Source organism: Leptodactylus fuscus, chromosome 6, assembly GCF_031893055.1.
Source record: "Leptodactylus fuscus isolate aLepFus1 chromosome 6, aLepFus1.hap2, whole genome shotgun sequence".
Taxonomy (NCBI): Eukaryota; Metazoa; Chordata; class Amphibia; order Anura; family Leptodactylidae; genus Leptodactylus; species Leptodactylus fuscus.
In genome coordinates, this window is record NC_134270.1 from 21,407,379 (window position 1) to 21,425,414 (window position 18,036).

The 18,036-nt window shown below is 45.3% G+C and overlaps 1 protein-coding gene across 1 annotated transcript in view; it reads right to left on the reverse strand.

Annotated features, from left to right (window-relative positions):
• Positions 1 to 2,307: 2,307 nt before the first annotated feature.
• The window catches only part of ABCC3 (ATP binding cassette subfamily C member 3), a 42,268-nt gene continuing 26,539 nt past the window's right edge, over positions 2,308 to 18,036 (reverse strand). The window contains exons 16-31 of the mRNA XM_075279509.1: positions 17,827 to 17,953; positions 17,163 to 17,339; positions 16,690 to 16,857; positions 10,083 to 10,266; positions 9,901 to 10,006; positions 9,569 to 9,719; positions 9,280 to 9,487; positions 8,891 to 9,201; positions 7,509 to 7,708; positions 5,103 to 5,229; positions 4,677 to 4,778; positions 4,360 to 4,506; positions 4,086 to 4,244; positions 3,481 to 3,647; positions 2,912 to 3,106; positions 2,308 to 2,559 (exon numbers count right to left, since the gene is read on the reverse strand). Coding sequence (XP_075135610.1) covers positions 2,448 to 2,559; positions 2,912 to 3,106; positions 3,481 to 3,647; positions 4,086 to 4,244; positions 4,360 to 4,506; positions 4,677 to 4,778; positions 5,103 to 5,229; positions 7,509 to 7,708; positions 8,891 to 9,201; positions 9,280 to 9,487; positions 9,569 to 9,719; positions 9,901 to 10,006; positions 10,083 to 10,266; positions 16,690 to 16,857; positions 17,163 to 17,339; positions 17,827 to 17,953 — 2,641 coding nt within the window. The 3' untranslated portion in view covers positions 2,308 to 2,447. The remainder of the gene's footprint in view (positions 2,560 to 2,911; positions 3,107 to 3,480; positions 3,648 to 4,085; positions 4,245 to 4,359; positions 4,507 to 4,676; positions 4,779 to 5,102; positions 5,230 to 7,508; positions 7,709 to 8,890; positions 9,202 to 9,279; positions 9,488 to 9,568; positions 9,720 to 9,900; positions 10,007 to 10,082; positions 10,267 to 16,689; positions 16,858 to 17,162; positions 17,340 to 17,826; positions 17,954 to 18,036) is intronic.

Sequence of the window (18,036 nt, forward strand, 5' to 3'; positions counted from 1 at the left end):
CAGTTGATTCCAGAGGTTACCAGATAGGTATATACCCATATCCTTCATTTCACAATGTGTCAGAGAACGTGGGCCGTAATACTTCAGTCTGGGGAAAGGCGCACGCCACTGTCGATATGTGGAGCACCAATTTAAGGACAGTCCATGGCTTTCATGGTCCACTTGGTCAATGCTCTGAGCAGCAGCAGCCACATTGCGGAAACGCAGGATCTAGTTCCACCATGATTGTGCCCCCCCCACCATAATTGTGCACCAGCTCTGGGGGAAGGGGCTCTTGGGGGCATATAATACTATGTGTGGGCCATTGTGGAGTATATAATACTGTGTAAGAGCCACTGTGCAGCATATAACGCTCTGTGTGGGCCATTCTGGAACATATACAGTCATGGCCAAAAGTTTTGAGAATGACACAAATCTTCTATTGTCACATGATCTGCTCCCTCTGGTTTTTCTGTGTGTTTGTCAGATGTTTTTATCACATACAGAAATAGAATTGCAATCATATTATGAGTAACAAAAGCTTATATTGACAGTTAGAATGAGTTAATGCAGCGTTGCAATATTTGCAGTGTTGACCCTTCTTCTTCAGGACCTCTGCAATTCTCCCTGGCATGCTCTCAATCAACTTCTGGACCAAATCCTGACTGATAGCAGTCCATTCTTGCACAATCAATGCTTGCATTTTGTCAGAATTTGTAGGTTTTTGTTTGTCCACCCATCTCTTGATGATTGACCACAAGTTCTCAATGGGATTAAGATCTGGGGAGTTTCCAGGCCATGGACCCAAAATCTCTCTGTTTTGTTCCCTGAGCCATTTAGTTATCACCTTTGCTTTATGGCAAGGTGCTCCATCATGCTGGAAAAGGCATTGTTGATCGCCAAACTGCTCTTGGATGGTTGGGAGAAGTTGATCTTGGAGGACATTCTGGTCCCATTCTTTATTCATGGCTGTGTTTTTAGGCAAGACTTTGAGAGAGCCGATTCCCTTGGCTGAGAAGCAACCCCACACATGAATGGTTTCAGGATGCTTTACAGTTGGCATGAGACAAGACTGGTGGTAGCGCTCACCTCGTCTTCTCCGAATAAGCTGTTTTCCAGATGTCCCAAACAATCGAAAAGGGGATTCATCAGAGAAAATAACTTTACCCCAGTCCTCAGCAGTCCACTCCCTGTACCTTTTGCAGAATATTAGTCTGTCCCTGATGTTTTTTCTGGAGAGAAGTGGCTTCTTTGCTGCCCTCCTTGAGACCAGGCCTTGCTCCAAGAGTCTCCGCCTCACAGTGCGTGCAGATGCACTCACACCTGCCTGCTGCCATTCCTGAGCAAGCTCTGCACTGCTGGTAGCCCGATCCCGCAGCTGAAACACTTTTAAGAGACGGTCCTGGCGCTTGCTGGTCTTTCTTGGGCGCCCTGGAGCCTTTTTGCCAACAATGGAACCTCTCTCCTTGAAGTTCTTGATGATGCGATAGATTGTTGACTGAGGTGCAATCTTTCTAGCTGCAATACTCTTCCCTGTTAGGCCATTTTTGTGCAGTGCAATGATGACTGCACGTGTTTCTTTAGAGATAACCATGGTTAACAGAAAAGAAACAATGATGCCAAGCACCAACCTCCTTTTAAAGTGGTGTCATTCTTACTTAATCATGACAGATTGATCTCCAGCCCTGTCCTCATCAACACCCACACCTGTGTTAATGGAGCAATCACTGAAACGATGTTAGCTGGTCCTTTTAAGGCAGGGCTGCAATGATGTTGAAATGTGTTTTGGGGCATAAAGTTCATTTTCTAGGCAAATATTGACATTGCAAGTAATTGCTGTTAAGCTGATCACTCTTTATAACATTCTGGAGTATATGCAAATTGCCATTAGGAAAACTGAAGCAGTAGACTTCGTAAAAATTAATATTTGTATCATTCTCAAAACTTTTGGCCATGACTGTAGTACTGTATAGGGGCCACTTTGGAGCACGTAATACTAAGCAGGGCCACAGAGGAGCACGTATGAGCCACTTGAAAAGCGATGAAGACCATGCCGGTATAACCTGGGTATATACTGTATATAATTATATATGTACAGCTGGTATATAGTTATACATCTTCTTGTATATAGTGATATGGACCATGCCGGTATAACCTGGGTATCTCCTGTATATAATGATATATATACAGCCGGTATACGTTACACATATTCTTGTATATAGTGATATATAGAAATATAAATGGTTAGGAAATAAAAAAAATAGTAAAAAAAAAAAGTGGATTTATTTTCCGTATTTTGAACAATATTAAATAACTTGTTTTTCTTGTACAAATGTTTGTGATAAGAAAAGTTGATCTGTCATATAAAATATCAGTTCGGTAAGTACATCCAGAATGCTGAATGCTCTGAAAATAAAGCCGATTCTTTGTACATTGTGGAATGTGAGACTAAAAACGTAGAAAACATTCTAAGCTGCCAGTCCTGCGTCTTTGGCCATCCCATAAAATATTCCTCTGGCTGCGATGAGATTCGTTGGCGTGTCGAATTCTGCGATCTGCCCTTTGTCCAGAACTAGAACTCTGAAAGAGATTAATAAAATTACTACAAGTAATATCAGACAGATATGAAGTACATGGCTGTGATAATAACCTGCAGTAACTAATAGTGGCCACTGGGGGCAGTGACAATAAATCATGGCTTCCTGGCTGTCAGTATACGGCTGACCCATCCTCCTCTTACATGTGGAAAGAAAACCATAAGTTGAAAATGGGGGAGCAGGGGATCAAAGAAGGCTGAAGCTCCTGGGTCCTAGTGCCAAACCTGTATTAGTGCGCCCTCCACCCCCAACACTTGCCTATGGTTTCCAAATAGTTCACATTTCTGGTTTCCTCAAACTTGTGGTTTTGTCAGTGCGTAGATGGTGCCACATACCTTGTGTAATCCATGATGGTGTTGAGCCGATGAGCGATGGTGAGCACCGTGCAGTCCTCAAACTGTGTCCTGATAGTCATCTGTATTAGGTCATCGGTTTCCAGGTCAATGGCGGCAGTGGCTTCATCCAATATCAGGATGCGGGTTTTGCGGAGGAGAGCGCGGGCCAAGCAGACAAGCTGCCGCTGACCAACACTGGAGAAGAACAGAGAAATCTCTTATAAGGCTAGGGCTACATGGAGACATATGGCGTCACGTGACAAGTGCCATATAAGTCACCAGCTAAACATGGTCACTGACTAATATAATCTCCAGTGAAAGATAGAAATTTAGCGGTGACTACCCGCCTCCCTCCATATTAGTCCTGCTGACAACCTGAGCATAGTAGATGAGGTTGGATGAAGACACCGGTCCATAGAAGGTAACCTACAACCCTACAGTGGTCCTACATACAGCAGTACTGTACAGATCTCAGCTAACTTCACTCCTATGGCATTGACTGATCGGGGAGGGATCAGCTGCATTTCCTTTATACGGGGGGCAGTATGGACGTTTGAGGCTTTTTGTACCTGAGGTTTTCGCCACCCTCTGAACATTCGTAGTCCAACTTCTCAGTTTGGCTGGAAACAAACTTTTTCAAATTGGACAGTTCCAGCGCTTTCCAGAGCTCGTCATCTGAATATTTATCAAAGGGGTCAAGGTTCATTCTGAGGGTGCCTGAGAAAAGGACCGGGTCCTGCAAAGACACAGACATAAAAAGAGGACATCATTCTGAGGAACACTGAAGCCCCCATAACTATTACATTCAGGTCAGCTGATGGGGGAGGAAGGAGTGGACCGGGATGGGCAGCCACGTTTAACTTTCATGGTCAGGTCTATTATCCTGTTACCTGTCCTGTACCCAGACAACTGACCCCAAGTAGCTCCGGACTGGGCTTTGCCCCTTATTGCCCTAGGTATCTGCAGGGAGCGGTGTCGGATTCGTATTCTCCTCATCTTCCGTACTCCAGTTTCGCGTTGCTCCAGGTTGTAAGGCTTTGGATCAGGCTAATTCGTTTTGGGTCTATCATTTGATCTGCCTCTACAATATCAGATTCATTCCAAGTGGAGTTCCCCTTTAATAATTGGCTCCATCTAAGAGATGTGCCCTGATCATCATGGCATGGCAGCTCACCTGTGGGATGATAGTCAGCATAGATCTGAGGTTGTGCAGCCCGATCTCTGAGATGTTTATGCCATCGATTTGGATGGTTCCTTCTGCTGCTTCCAAAATCCGGAAGAGACAAAGAGTCATGGAAGACTTCCCAGCTCCGGTCCTGCCAACGATTCCGACCTGTAAACCCATATGAGAAGTTATACAAAGGAATAGACTTTTACTAAGTAAGCTGTAGGCTGTAGTAGCTTATATAGAAGGCTGTAGGTCTATAATGGAATAATCTTACAATGACCTTTTCTCCTCCTTTTACAGATAGGCTCAAATTCTTTAGCACCAAATCCAAGCCGGGCCGGTATCGGACTGAGTAGTTCATGAGCTCGACCTCCCCTCTGCTTGGCCAGTCCTCTGGAGGTTTCTTATCTTCTATGATCCATGGAGCCTGGAGATAAGAGAAGGTAAAAGTCTTGTATGTGACCAGATGACATCAGCCAGGCCCCTATGAGAGTCTCAGTAGGAGCATAAGGAACCATGGACTCTCCTTAGGAGTAACCTTCAGCATTGTCCATGTTCCTCAAAATGTCCTATGTCTTCTACTGGTGGCAAACTCACCTCTGTTTCTGTCTCAGCGTATTCCTTGACACGTTCCACGGCCACGATGTTGGTCTCCAGGTCAGAGGTCATTCTCACCATCCAGTTTAATGACATTGTCACCTTAATAATAAATAATGGAAATGGTGTCAAGAATTTCTGTAACTTTCATTTGGTCTATAAGGAGAAACTACAGCCATATTAGACATTCTGGGCAGAGATGAGCTGGATCCCTGAACTTTCTCAACAACCTCACAATCTTCTAGGTGGAGGTCATACTGTATAGTGGTCATGCTCCAAGGACTGGTGAAATGGCTGATAACAGGGAGCAGGTGACTGTACGTACCTGTCCTACAGTTAGCCCCTACCTGGCCTCCACTTTGGATGTAGGACAATTTGGGTGACACCTGTAGGAATACAGTGAGGTAGTGAATCTATAAGACCTACCTGTAAGGCATAGGATACAGAGAGACCTACAAGACCCGGACTCAAATTCTCTCGACCAATCACAGCAAAGAGAGCAGCAAAGAGGACGACACAATTTCCCACAAACTCAACCCGGATTCCAAGCCACCTGGAACAATGGAAGAAACATTTCATCCCTTTGCAGACATGTTGCCACCTTGGCTATATGCCCTAAGATGTGCAGTCACAAGACAGGGGGTTGAGTACAATTGCAGCAGATTATTGTTTCATGTTGAGCCATGTTTTACCTGGAAATACATAGAAGCAGATTCTGAGTGCGGAGTCTGAGCGAGCGGCAGAGAGAGGGAAGCGGATGTAGCGGCTCCGGTCATGCAGGCAGCAAGAAAGTGAGAAAAGGCTGAAGAGATGGAGGAGAGGAAAGAAAGAAAAATCGCATCAGCCGGGCAGGACCCTAAGCAGCCGTGCACTGCCAGTATTCACACTGATTGTATAACTCCTCACCATTTTCAGATCTGCTTACTTGCAGTGAATGGAAACCTTCACCCTACATGATCTAGTCCTGCTCTTACAACATGGCAGTGTGAGAGACTGCTATCACCCTGGAGTATCTGACTCCCCCACCGGATACATTGTAGCAGTGCAACAGCAGGACCAGATCAGGGTGGGATTATAACCCTAAATTTAAAATGGGCCTCAAAGAAACAAGAAGAAACATCTGAAGCAGCGGCAGATTGGCTGTCCTGTGATTCTGTATATGGTCCTGGCTCATGGACCTTTATAGGCTGCTATGTAGACTCTGGGCCGTGAACCTGTGACAGGACAGTGTGCAGTGCGGGTTATAGGCAGTGACTGTGCAGTGACAGATCCTGTGACAGGACAGGGTGCAGTGCAGGTTATGGGCAGTGACAGATCCTGTGACAGGACAGTGTGCAGTGTGGGTTATGGGCAGTGACAGATCCTGTGACAGGGCAGTGTGCAGTGAGGGTTATGGGCAGTGACTGTGCAGTGACAGATCCTGTGACAGGGCAGGGTGCAGTGCAGGATATTGGCAGTGACTGTGCAGTGACAGATCCTGTGACAGGACAGTGTGCAGTGACAGATCCTGTGACAGGGCAGTGTGCAGTGACAGATCCTGTGACAGGGCAGTGTGCAGTGCGGGTTATGGGCAGTGACAGATCCCGTGACAGGACAGTGTGCAGTGCGGGTTATGGGCAGTGACTGTGCAGTGACAGATTCTGTGACAGGGCAGTGTGTAGTGCGGGTTATGGGCAGTGACAGATCCCGTGGCAGGACAGTGTGCAGTGCGGGTTATGGGCAGTGACAGATCCTGTGACAGGGCAGTGTGCAGTGCGGGTTATGGGCAGTGACTGTGCAGTGACAGATTCTGTGACAGGGCAGTGTGTAGTGCGGGTTATGGGCAGTGACAGATTCTGTGACAGGACAGTGTGCAGTGCGGGTTATGGGCAGTGACTGTGCAGTGACAGATCCTGTGACAGGGCAGTGTGCAGTGCAGGATACTGGCAGCAGTGGCAGTGACAGATCCTGTGACAGGGCAGTGTGCAGTGCGGGTTATGGGAGGTGACTGTGCAGTGACAGATCCTGTGACAGGGCAGTGTTCAGTGCGGGTTATGGGCAGTGACTGTGCAGTGACAGATCCTGTGACAGGGCAGTGTGCAGTGCAGGATACTGGCAGCAGTGGCAGTGACAGATCCTGTGACAGGGCAGTGTGCAGTGCGGGTTATGGGCAGTGACTGTGCAGTGACAGATCCTGTGACAGGACAGTGTGCAGTGCGGGTTATGGGCAGTGACAGTGCAGTGACAGATCCTGTGACAGGGCAGTGTGCAGTGCGGGATACTGGCAGCGGTGACAGTGGCAGTGACAGAGATCTGTGCTTGATGCAGCCAGAAACAAAAGCAGTAAAGCAGCAGGAAACACCAAGCCCCACAACATGAGCTACAATACAACACCAGAAACAACAACTGGAATAAAATTACAAATTGAAAACTGTTCTTTATTAGCTGACGGCTGTAGGTTACAGGCCCAGAGCCTGAGGCTGCACTACTGGAGTCTGGTGATAATTTATCAGGACTAGTTTTGCACACAATCCATCATCCACATCGATGCTCACAAATATCTGCCACTCTTCGGTCCAGGTAGGATATACTTATTGATGTAGATGGTGATCGGTATCTAGACATGGAACACCAGCTCTATTTCACCCTCAAGAATGGTCAGTTACACAGAATCTACTACCAAATGGCAGAAAAGATCCCAAACATTCACCATTCACTAGGCCGGAGGGCGTTGTAGCTACACATGGTCTATTTTTCTCAGTAGTGCAGCCTAGGCCAGGGTAATATCTAATATCATACTGGGGTCATGTTTCCCGTAGTGTCCGCCCTGAGGGTGTCCCCCATGATTCGCACCTGTTTGACGCTATGCCCGGGTAGTAGCTTTTCTGATTCTCATCCACTTTATGGTCACTGAGTAGAACGAAGCTGCTCTGGCGCCCGTAGGCCCGGATGATGCTGGCACCGGTGATGGTTTCTGAGAAATGAGAGTAGATAGGAGACCGGCTGACGGATTCCAGGCGCTTCAGCTGGCGGGACGTGGCCACGTAGAATCTCTGCAGTCACACAAGTGTATACGGTTAGTGGATTAGTCATGTAGGCTATATAGAGAACTGGTATTGTAAAGGGGCACTCCATGCTGGTCTCTGCCCGTTCCAATAAGACCGCTGAAGGAAGAGGAACCACATGGTTTCTACACATAGAAACATCAGGAAAAACACTTAAAGCGACAGTCCGCCTTCCAGCATCAGGAAATATCAGAATTTATCTTTATAGCAGTCACAGCTCCATTTTCCTAATACAAAGCTCCAAATCCCCTGCATAGACAACTAATAAATTACAGTAGATTCTAACTACTTGCTGCAACCATTAGAGGGAGCTCAAACACAGGTCATCAGTTACCCCATAGACGGTAAGCTCCTGAGCGCCTCTTACTGGTGGTGACCGCAGGAGGAATTTTTACTTCTAATTGCAGAGGATTTGGATCTCTTTATCAGACAATGCCGCTCCAACCTCTATAAGATGGATTATGAAATGTTTGCAGAATTTTAGACCTATCTAGATTTCGGTGATCTTGTTGTTGATCATTTATCTTTGTAAGGGGGTGCCCAGGTACAAGTCAGTAGCATGTGTGCACCAATTTCTCTTTTTTTTATGTATATTGTGAGCCCCGCATAGAGCTCACAATGTACATTTTTCCCTATCAGTATGTCTTTGGAATATGGGATGGAAATCCATGCAAACATGAGGAGAACATACAAACTTCTTGCAGATGGTTTTATGTCCTTGGCAGGATTTGAACACCAAGACCCAGCACTGCAAGGCTGCAGTGCTAACCACTGAGCCACCGTGTGGCCCCCTACCAATTTGTCTTTTATGGCATCTTAAAAATGAACTAAGACAAGTGCAGATTGACTTGTGGGACTAAGATGTCACCTATATGGCAGACATTGTAAAACGGATTCACTTGGCCTGTGATTGTTTTCTACCAGGGAACTTTAGTTCCATCTTCTGGTAAGAGCTGAGTTTGCAGTCCCCATAGAAGTTCTATTTGTAGAGACACTGCCCCCCCTAGAGCGAGGCTGGGAATGTGATGTCACATAGGTTATATAAGGACACGGGCCCAACCATGTGCTGCTGACCCTACCCCTGATGCTGCTGACAGATTATGTGGCTAAACAATTATATGGGTCATCTGTCCATTGTGGTGAGTAACTGGTTAATACTCTGGCACTGACCTGGACAAAGAAGTAGATGAAGGCCAGGGGTATGATGACCACTGCGAACAGCGGCGTGCTGCACACTATGACAATCATGGTGGAGACTGAGGTGAAGAATGTGGCCAGGAACATGAGGATGGTGGGAGGGATGACTTCATCGATAACATAAATGTCTTTGGAGAAGCGGTTGATGATACGACCGATGGGTGTGGTGTCGTAGAACGACTGCGGGGTGTGCATCTTGTTATCCAGCAGCGCTAAGTGCAACTTCCGGGCCGCACCAATCCCAGCCATGGCCAAGGTGAAGGAAGACGCCATCACCAGGACACCTAGACAAAGACAATGTTACATGTGACACATGCTGACTGACCCTGAAGATCTCACCGCTGACCCTCACATGTCCTGACCTTGTAATAACCCCAGGGCGGCGTACACCCCGACTCTCATCTGCGTGTTCTGCTGAGTCCCATTGATAACCGGCTCGTTCGACCAGTCGCTGAGCCACACGTTGGCCCCGATGGCGGAGGCGTTTTGGCAACAGTACAGGAAACAGATGAACAACGCAACCGCGAGTCCAACCGCCTTGATGTACTGCCAGAAGACTGTCATCTTCACCTGAGGGGCACAACGGGAGACATCAGTAAGATACACATGTAACCATCGCTCGTATCCAGTACGCAGGACTACTGCACTCACCCTGCCAGTCTCTGCGGTTTCTGTCTGAATCAGTTTCTCCATCGGAGGTCTTTTCACCGCTGCGGTTTCTGACGGTTTCCTTTCACAGAACTTTCTGCGGGTTGACATTGCATGTGATGGTTCTGAGTCGGAGGAGAGGACACTGATCTGTCTGGAGTTGAAAGAGTTAAACATGTTACATGATATTTCAGATCTTTCCAAGCCTGAGACCGTGTACCACAGGGGGGCAGCCCACCCCCCCCTATGTGTGAGCCCATCTGTCCCTATGCTGTCTCTCTTAGGACCCCTCGCCTCGCTGTTCGCCCCCTGCTGTCCAGACACATATTCCTCACCTGATGAACTTCTTCCGGGCCTCGTTAGCGACAGGCTCATTATCTACAAGATCCGTGTGGTTACTCAGTGTCTCCTCTGCCAGAAGGACTTCCTCCTCATCCTGGACTGAAATACAGAAGAAAATGGAATAAACTGGGAGCGATGTCTGGGAGATGTTGGGGGGCGCAGAGCCGTCACTTACTTGTCAGCTCTTCTTCCTCCACGTTGTCATCAAATGAGTAGTTACGTAAGAATTCAGCAAAAGCGCCATTCTGATCCATGAGCTCCTGGTAAGATCCCATCTCCGAGACTTTACCGTCCACAATCACCACAATATGGTCGACTTGGGGCAGAAAACTTATTCCATGTGTGACCAGGACCCGAGTCTGAGAGGAACATTGACAAGTCAGGATCAGTCAGGAGCGACCAAAATGTCTGATACATGGCAAAGGGATACAGAGAATGTAGATACGCAGCTCAGCAGACAGTATCACACATGATAGGATTAGATACACAGCTCAGCAGACAGCATCACACATGTTAGGATTAGATACACAGCTCAGCAGACAGCATCACACATGTTAGGATTAGATACACAGCTCAGCAGACAGCATCACACATGTTAGGATTAGATACACAGCTCAGCAGACAGTATCACACATGTTAGGATTAGATACACAGCTCAGCAGACAGCATCACACATGTTAGTATTAGATACACAGCTCAGCAGACAGTATCACACGATAGGATTAGATACACAGCTCAGCAGACAATATCACACATGATAGGATTAGATACACAGCTCAGTATACAGTATCACACATGATAGGATTAGATACACAGCTCAGCAGACAGTATCACACATGATAGGATTAGATACACAGCTCAGTATACAGTATCACACATGATGGATTAGATACACAGCTCAGCAGACAGTATCACACATGATAGGATTAGATACACAGCTCAGTATACAGTATCACACATGAGAGGATTAGATACACAGCTCAGCAGACAGTATCACACATGATGGATTAGATACACAGCTCAGCATACAGTATCACACATGAGAGGATTAGATACATCGCTCAGCAGAGTGTATCACACATGATAGGATTAGATACACAGCTCAGCAGACAGCATCACACATGATAGGATTAGATACACAGCTCAGCAGACAGTATCACACATGATAGGATTAGATACACAGCTCAGCAGACAGTATCACACATGATAGGATTAGATACACAGCTCAGTAGACAGTATCACACATGAGAGGATTAGATACACAGCTCAGCAGACAGTATCACACATGATGGATTAGATACATCGCTCAGCAGAGTGTATCACACATGATAGGATTAGATACACAGCTCAGCAGACAGCATCACACATGATAGGATTAGATACACAGCTCAGCAGACAGTATCACACATGATAGGATTAGATACACAGCTCAGCAGACAGTATCACACATGATAGGATTAGATACACAGCTCAGTAGACAGTATCACACATGAGAGGATTAGATACACAGCTCAGCAGACAGTATCACACATGATGGATTAGATACACAGCTCAGCAGACAGTATCACACATGAGAGGATTAGATACACAGCTCAGCAGACAGTATCACACATGATGGATTAGATACACAGCTCAGCAGACAGCATCACACATGTTAGGATTAGATACACAGCTCAGCAGACAGCATCACATATGTTAGGATTAGATACACAGCTCAGCAGACAGTATCACACATGTTAGGATTAGATACACAGCTCAGCAGACAGCATCACACATGTTAGGATTAGATACACAGCTCAGCAGACAGTATCACACATGTTAGGATTAGATACACAGCTCAGCAGACAGTATCACACATGGTAGGATTAGATACACAGCTCAGCAGACAGTATCACACATGATAGGATTAGATACACAGCTCAGTATACAGTATCACACATGATAGGATTAGATACACAGCTCAGCAGACAGTATCACATGATAGGATTAGATACACAGCTCAGTATACAGTATCACACATGATGGATTAGATACACAGCTCAGCAGACAGTATCACACATGAGAGGATTAGATACACAGCTCAGCAGACAGTATCACACATGATGGATTAGATACACAGCTCAGCATACAGTATCACACATGAGAGGATTAGATACATCGCTCAGCAGAGTGTATCACACATGATAGGATTAGATACACAGCTCAGCAGACAGCATCACACATGATAGGATTAGATACACAGCTCAGCAGACAGTATCACACATGATAGGATTAGATACACAGCTCAGCAGACAGTATCACACATGAGAGGATTAGATACACAGCTCAGCAGACAGTATCACACATGATGGATTAGATACACAGCTCAGCACAGTATCACACATGATAGGATTAGATACACAGCTCAGCAGACAGTATCACACATGATAGGATTAGATACACAGCTCAGCAGACAGTATCACACATGAGAGGATTAGATATACAGCTCAGCAGACAGTATCACACATGATAGGATTAGATACACAGCTCAGCAGACAGTATCACACATGTTAGGATTAGATACACAGCTCAGCAGACAGTATCACATATAATAGGATTAGATACACAGCTCAGCAGACAGCATCACACATGTTAGGATTAGATACACAGCTCAGCAGACAGTATCACACATGTTAGGATTAGATACACAGCTCAGCAGACAGTATCACACATGATGGATTAGATACATCGCTCAGCAGAGTGTATCACACATGATGGATTAGATACATCGCTCAGCAGAGTGTATCACACATGATAGGATTAGATACACAGCTCAGCAGACAGTATCACACATGATAGGATTAGATACACAGCTCAGCAGACAGTATCACATATAATAGGATTAGATACACAGCTCAGCAGACAGTATCACACAGGATAGGATTAGATACACAGCTCAGCAGACAGCATCACACATGTTAGGATTAGATACACAGCTCAGCACAGTATCACACATGATAGGATTAGATACACAGCTCAGCAGACAGCATCACACAGGATAGGATTAGATACACAGCTCAGCAGACAGTATCACACATGTTAGGATTAGATACACAGCTCAGCACAGTATCACACATGTTAGGATTAGATACACAGCTCAGACAGTATCACACATGATAGGATTAGATACACAGCTCAGCATACAGTATCACACATGATAGGATTAGATACACAGCTCAGCAGACAGTATCACACATGATAGGATTAGATACACAGCTCAGCAGACAGCATCACACATGTTAGGATTAGATACACAGCTCAGCACAGTATCACACATGGTAGGATTAGATACACAGCTCAGCAGACAGCATCACACAGGATAGGATTAGATACACAGCTCAGCAGACAGTATCACACATGTTAGGATTAGATACACAGCTCAGCACAGTATCACACATGTTAGGATTAGATACACAGCTCAGACAGTATCACACATGATAGGATTAGATACACAGCTCAGCATACAGTATCACACAGGATAGGATTAGATACACAGCTCAGCAGACAGTATCACACAGGATAGGATTAGATACACAGCGCAGCAGGCAGTATCACATATAATAGGATTAGATACACAGCTCAGCAGACAGTATCACACATGATAGGATTAGATACACAGCTCAGCAGACAGTATCACACATGATAGGATTAGATACACAGGTCAGCAGACAGTATCACACATGGTAGGATTAGATACACAGCTCAGCATACAGTATCACACATGGTAGGATTAGATACACAGCTCAGCATACAGTAACACACATGAGAGGATTAGATACACAGCTCAGCAGACAGTATCACACATGGTAGGATTAGATACACAGCTCAGCACAGTATCACACATGATAGGATTAGATACACAGCTCAGCAGACAGTATCACACATGGTAGGATTAGATACACAGCTCAGCACAGTATCACACATGATAGGATTAGATACACAGCTCAGCAGACAGTATCACATATGATAGGATTAGATACACAGCTCAGCAGACAGTATCACACATGGTAGGATTAGATACACAGCTCAGCAGACAGTATCACACGATAGGATTAGATACACAGCTCAGCAGACAGTATCACAAATAATAGGATTAGATACACAGCTCAGCAGACAGTATCACACATGATAGGATTAGATACACAGCTCAGCATACAGTATCACACATGAGAGGATTAGATACACAGCTCAGCAGACAGTATCACACATGATAGGATTAGATACACAGCTCAGCAGACAGTATCACACATGATGGATTAGATACACAGCTCAGCAGACAGTATCACACAGGATAGGATTAGATACACAGCGCAGCAGGCAGTATCACATATAATAGGATTAGATACACAGCTCAGCAGACAGTATCACACATGGTAGGATTAGATACACAGCTCAGCATACAGTATCACACATGAGAGGATTAGATACACAGCTCAGCAGACAGTATCACATATAATAGGATTAGATACACAGGTCAGCAGACAGTATCACACACGATAGGATTAGATACACAGCTCAGCAGACAGTATCACACATGGTAGGATTAGATACACAGCTCAGCATACAGTATCACACATGAGAGGATTAGATACACAGCTCAGCAGACAGTATCACACATGATAGGATTAGATACACAGCTCAGCAGACAGTATCACATATAATAGGATTAGATACACAGCTCAGCAGACAGTATCACACATGATAGGATTAGATACACAGCTCAGCATACAGTATCACACATGAGAGGATTAGATACACAGCTCAGCAGACAGTATCACACATGGTAGGATTAGATACACAGCTCAGCATACAGTATCACACATGGTAGGATTAGATACACAGCTCAGCACTGTATCACACATGATAGGATTAGATACACAGCTCAGCAGACAGTATCACACATGATAGGATTAGATACACAGCTCAGCAGACAGCATCACACATGTTAGGATTAGATACACAGCTCAGCACAGTATCACACATGATAGGATTAGATACACAGCTCAGCATACAGTATCACACATGGTAGGATTAGATACACAGCTCAGCATACAGTATCACACATGGTAGGATTAGATACACAGCTCAGCATACAGTATCACACATGAGAGGATTAGATACACAGCTCAGCAGACAGTATCACACATGGTAGGATTAGATACACAGCTCAGCACAGTATCACACATGATGGATTAGATACCCAGCTCAGCAGACAGTATCACACATGAGAGGATTAGATACACAGCTCAGCATACAGTATCACACATGAGAGGATTAGATACACAGCTCAGCAGACAGTATCACATATAATAGGATTAGATACACAGCTCAGCAGACAGTATCACACAGGATAGGATTAGATACACAGCGCAGCAGGCAGTATCACATATAATAGGATTAGATACACAGCTCAGCAGACAGTATCACATATAATAGGATTAGATACACAGGTCAGCAGACAGTATCACACACGATAGGATTAGATACACAGCTCAGCAGACAGTATCACACAGGATAGGATTAGATACACAGCGCAGCAGACAGTATCACATATAATAGGATTAGATACACAGCTCAGCAGACAGTATCACACAGGATAGGATTAGATACACAGCGCATCAGGCAGTATCACACATGATAGGATTAGATACACAGCTCAGCAGACAGTATCACACATGAGAGGATTAGATACACAGCTCAGCAGACAGTATCACAAATGATAGGATTAGATACACAGCTCAGCAGACAGTATCACACATGATAGGATTAGATACACAGCTCAACAGACAGTATCACACATGATAGGATTAGATACACAGCTCAGCAGACAGTATCACACATGAGAGGATTAGATACACAGCTCAGCAGACAGTATCACAAATGATAGGATTAGATACACAGCTCAGCAGACAGTATCACACATGATAGGATTAGATACACAGCTCAACAGACAGTATCACATATAATAGGATTAGATACACAGCTCAGCAGACAGTATCACACAGGATAGGATTAGATACACAGCGCATCAGGCAGTATCACACATGATAGGATTAGATACACAGCTCAGCAGACAGTATCACACATGAGAGGATTAGATACACAGCTCAGCAGACAGTATCACAAATGATAGGATTAGATACACAGCTCAGCAGACAGTATCACACATGATAGGATTAGATACACAGCTCAACAGACAGTATCACACATGATAGGATTAGATACACAGCTCAGCAGACAGTATCACACATGATAGGATTAGATACACAGCTCAACAGACAGTATCACACATGATGGGATTAGATACACAGCTCAGCAGACAGTATCACACATGATAGGATTAGATACACAGCTCAGCAGTCAGTATCACACATGATGGGATTAGATACACAGCTCAGCAGACAGTATCACACATGGTAGGATTAGATACACAGCTCAGCAGACAGTATCACACATGATAGGATTAGATACACAGCTCAGCAGACAGTATCACACATGATAGGATTAGATACACAGCTCAGCAGACAGTATCACACATGATAGGATTAGATACACAGCTCAGCAGACAGTATCACACATGATAGGATTAGATACACAGCTCAGCAGACACTATCACACATGACTGTCTTAGATACACAGGATTGGCATTACATTGCCCCAGGAGGTTATTTTGTCACACGATGAGACATGTTCTGGGAATCTGTAACATGTAACATTAGATTTCAGGTTTTTCTCGTACTCACTTTTCCTCGCAGTAATCCGTCAGGACCAATCACATTGTCAAAGATATGTTTGGCCACGTGAGCGTCTACAGCCGAGAGGGGGTCGTCCAACAGGTAAACATCCGAGGTGCTATACACGGCCCGGGCCAGGCTCACCCGCTGCTTCTGCCCTCCAGAAAGATTTATACCCTGCGGGGTGAATAAGGGACACATCACGTCAATCATTGTATATACAGATCACCAAGACAGCGACATAGCGGAAGGAGCAGTGTCACCCTAGAAGCACAGAGTATTTCAGGAGACAAGTGTAATGGACAGGATCTCAAGCACAGAGTATTTCAGGGAGAAGTATGAGATATTAAGTGCAAGGGGCTGGATCCCCAGCAGCGCAGAGTATTTTAGGAAGGTGTGAGATATATAGTGGGAGGGGACTACTTGCTGGCTGCACAGAGTATTTCAGGAGAGCACTGTGAGATATACATTATATGGGTCACCTTTTCCCCAATCTCGGTCTGGTCTCCCCCCGGCAGCACCTCCAGGTCGGTCAGCAGGGCGCAGGCTTCTAGAACCTTTTTATAATTTTTCTCATTTTCTGGTCGACCAAACAAGATGTTGTCCTTCAGCGTTGAGTTCTGTATCCAGGCCTGCTGTGGAACGTACGCCACCGATCCCTGCGGCACACAAGAGCATAGCACACACACATATATATATATATATATATATATATATACGGTATATATATAATATATATATATCCTAGGTTACTGCAGTCGCCTATTCTGCACCTACACACACTCTTCTTTACTGCGCTGACAGTTCATTACTTTGTACAAGGATGATCTCGTGCTATGTAAGGCTCCGTTCCCACGGAGTAACGCGCCGCTCATTCTGACACGTAAACACATGTCAGAGTGACTGTTGTAAAACAGAATTCCATTGATTTCAATGGGTGCTGGTCTTACGCACGATACACATTGAAATCAATGAGAGGCTTTTAAACCCATTGATTTCAACGTGTAGTGTGCGTAAGACCGACACCCATTGAAATCAATGGTATTCTGTTTTACTGCGGTCACTCTGACACGTGTTTACATGTCTGAATGAGCAGAGCATTACTCCGTGTGCATGCACCCTTAGTTATTTGGAAATCCTACCGACCCGCACAGACACGTCTCCTTCCATCTTCTCCATTTCTCCCAGAAGAGCCGACACCAGGGATGACTTTCCACAACCGACATGACCAACGATGGCGACCAGCGAGCCGGAAGGGACCAGCAAATTGATACTGAAGGTAGAAGAGAGCGATGTTCATAGACTGTACTGAAGGGAAGTAAGGTCTGAAGACTCAGGGGGCATCATGGAGGGGGT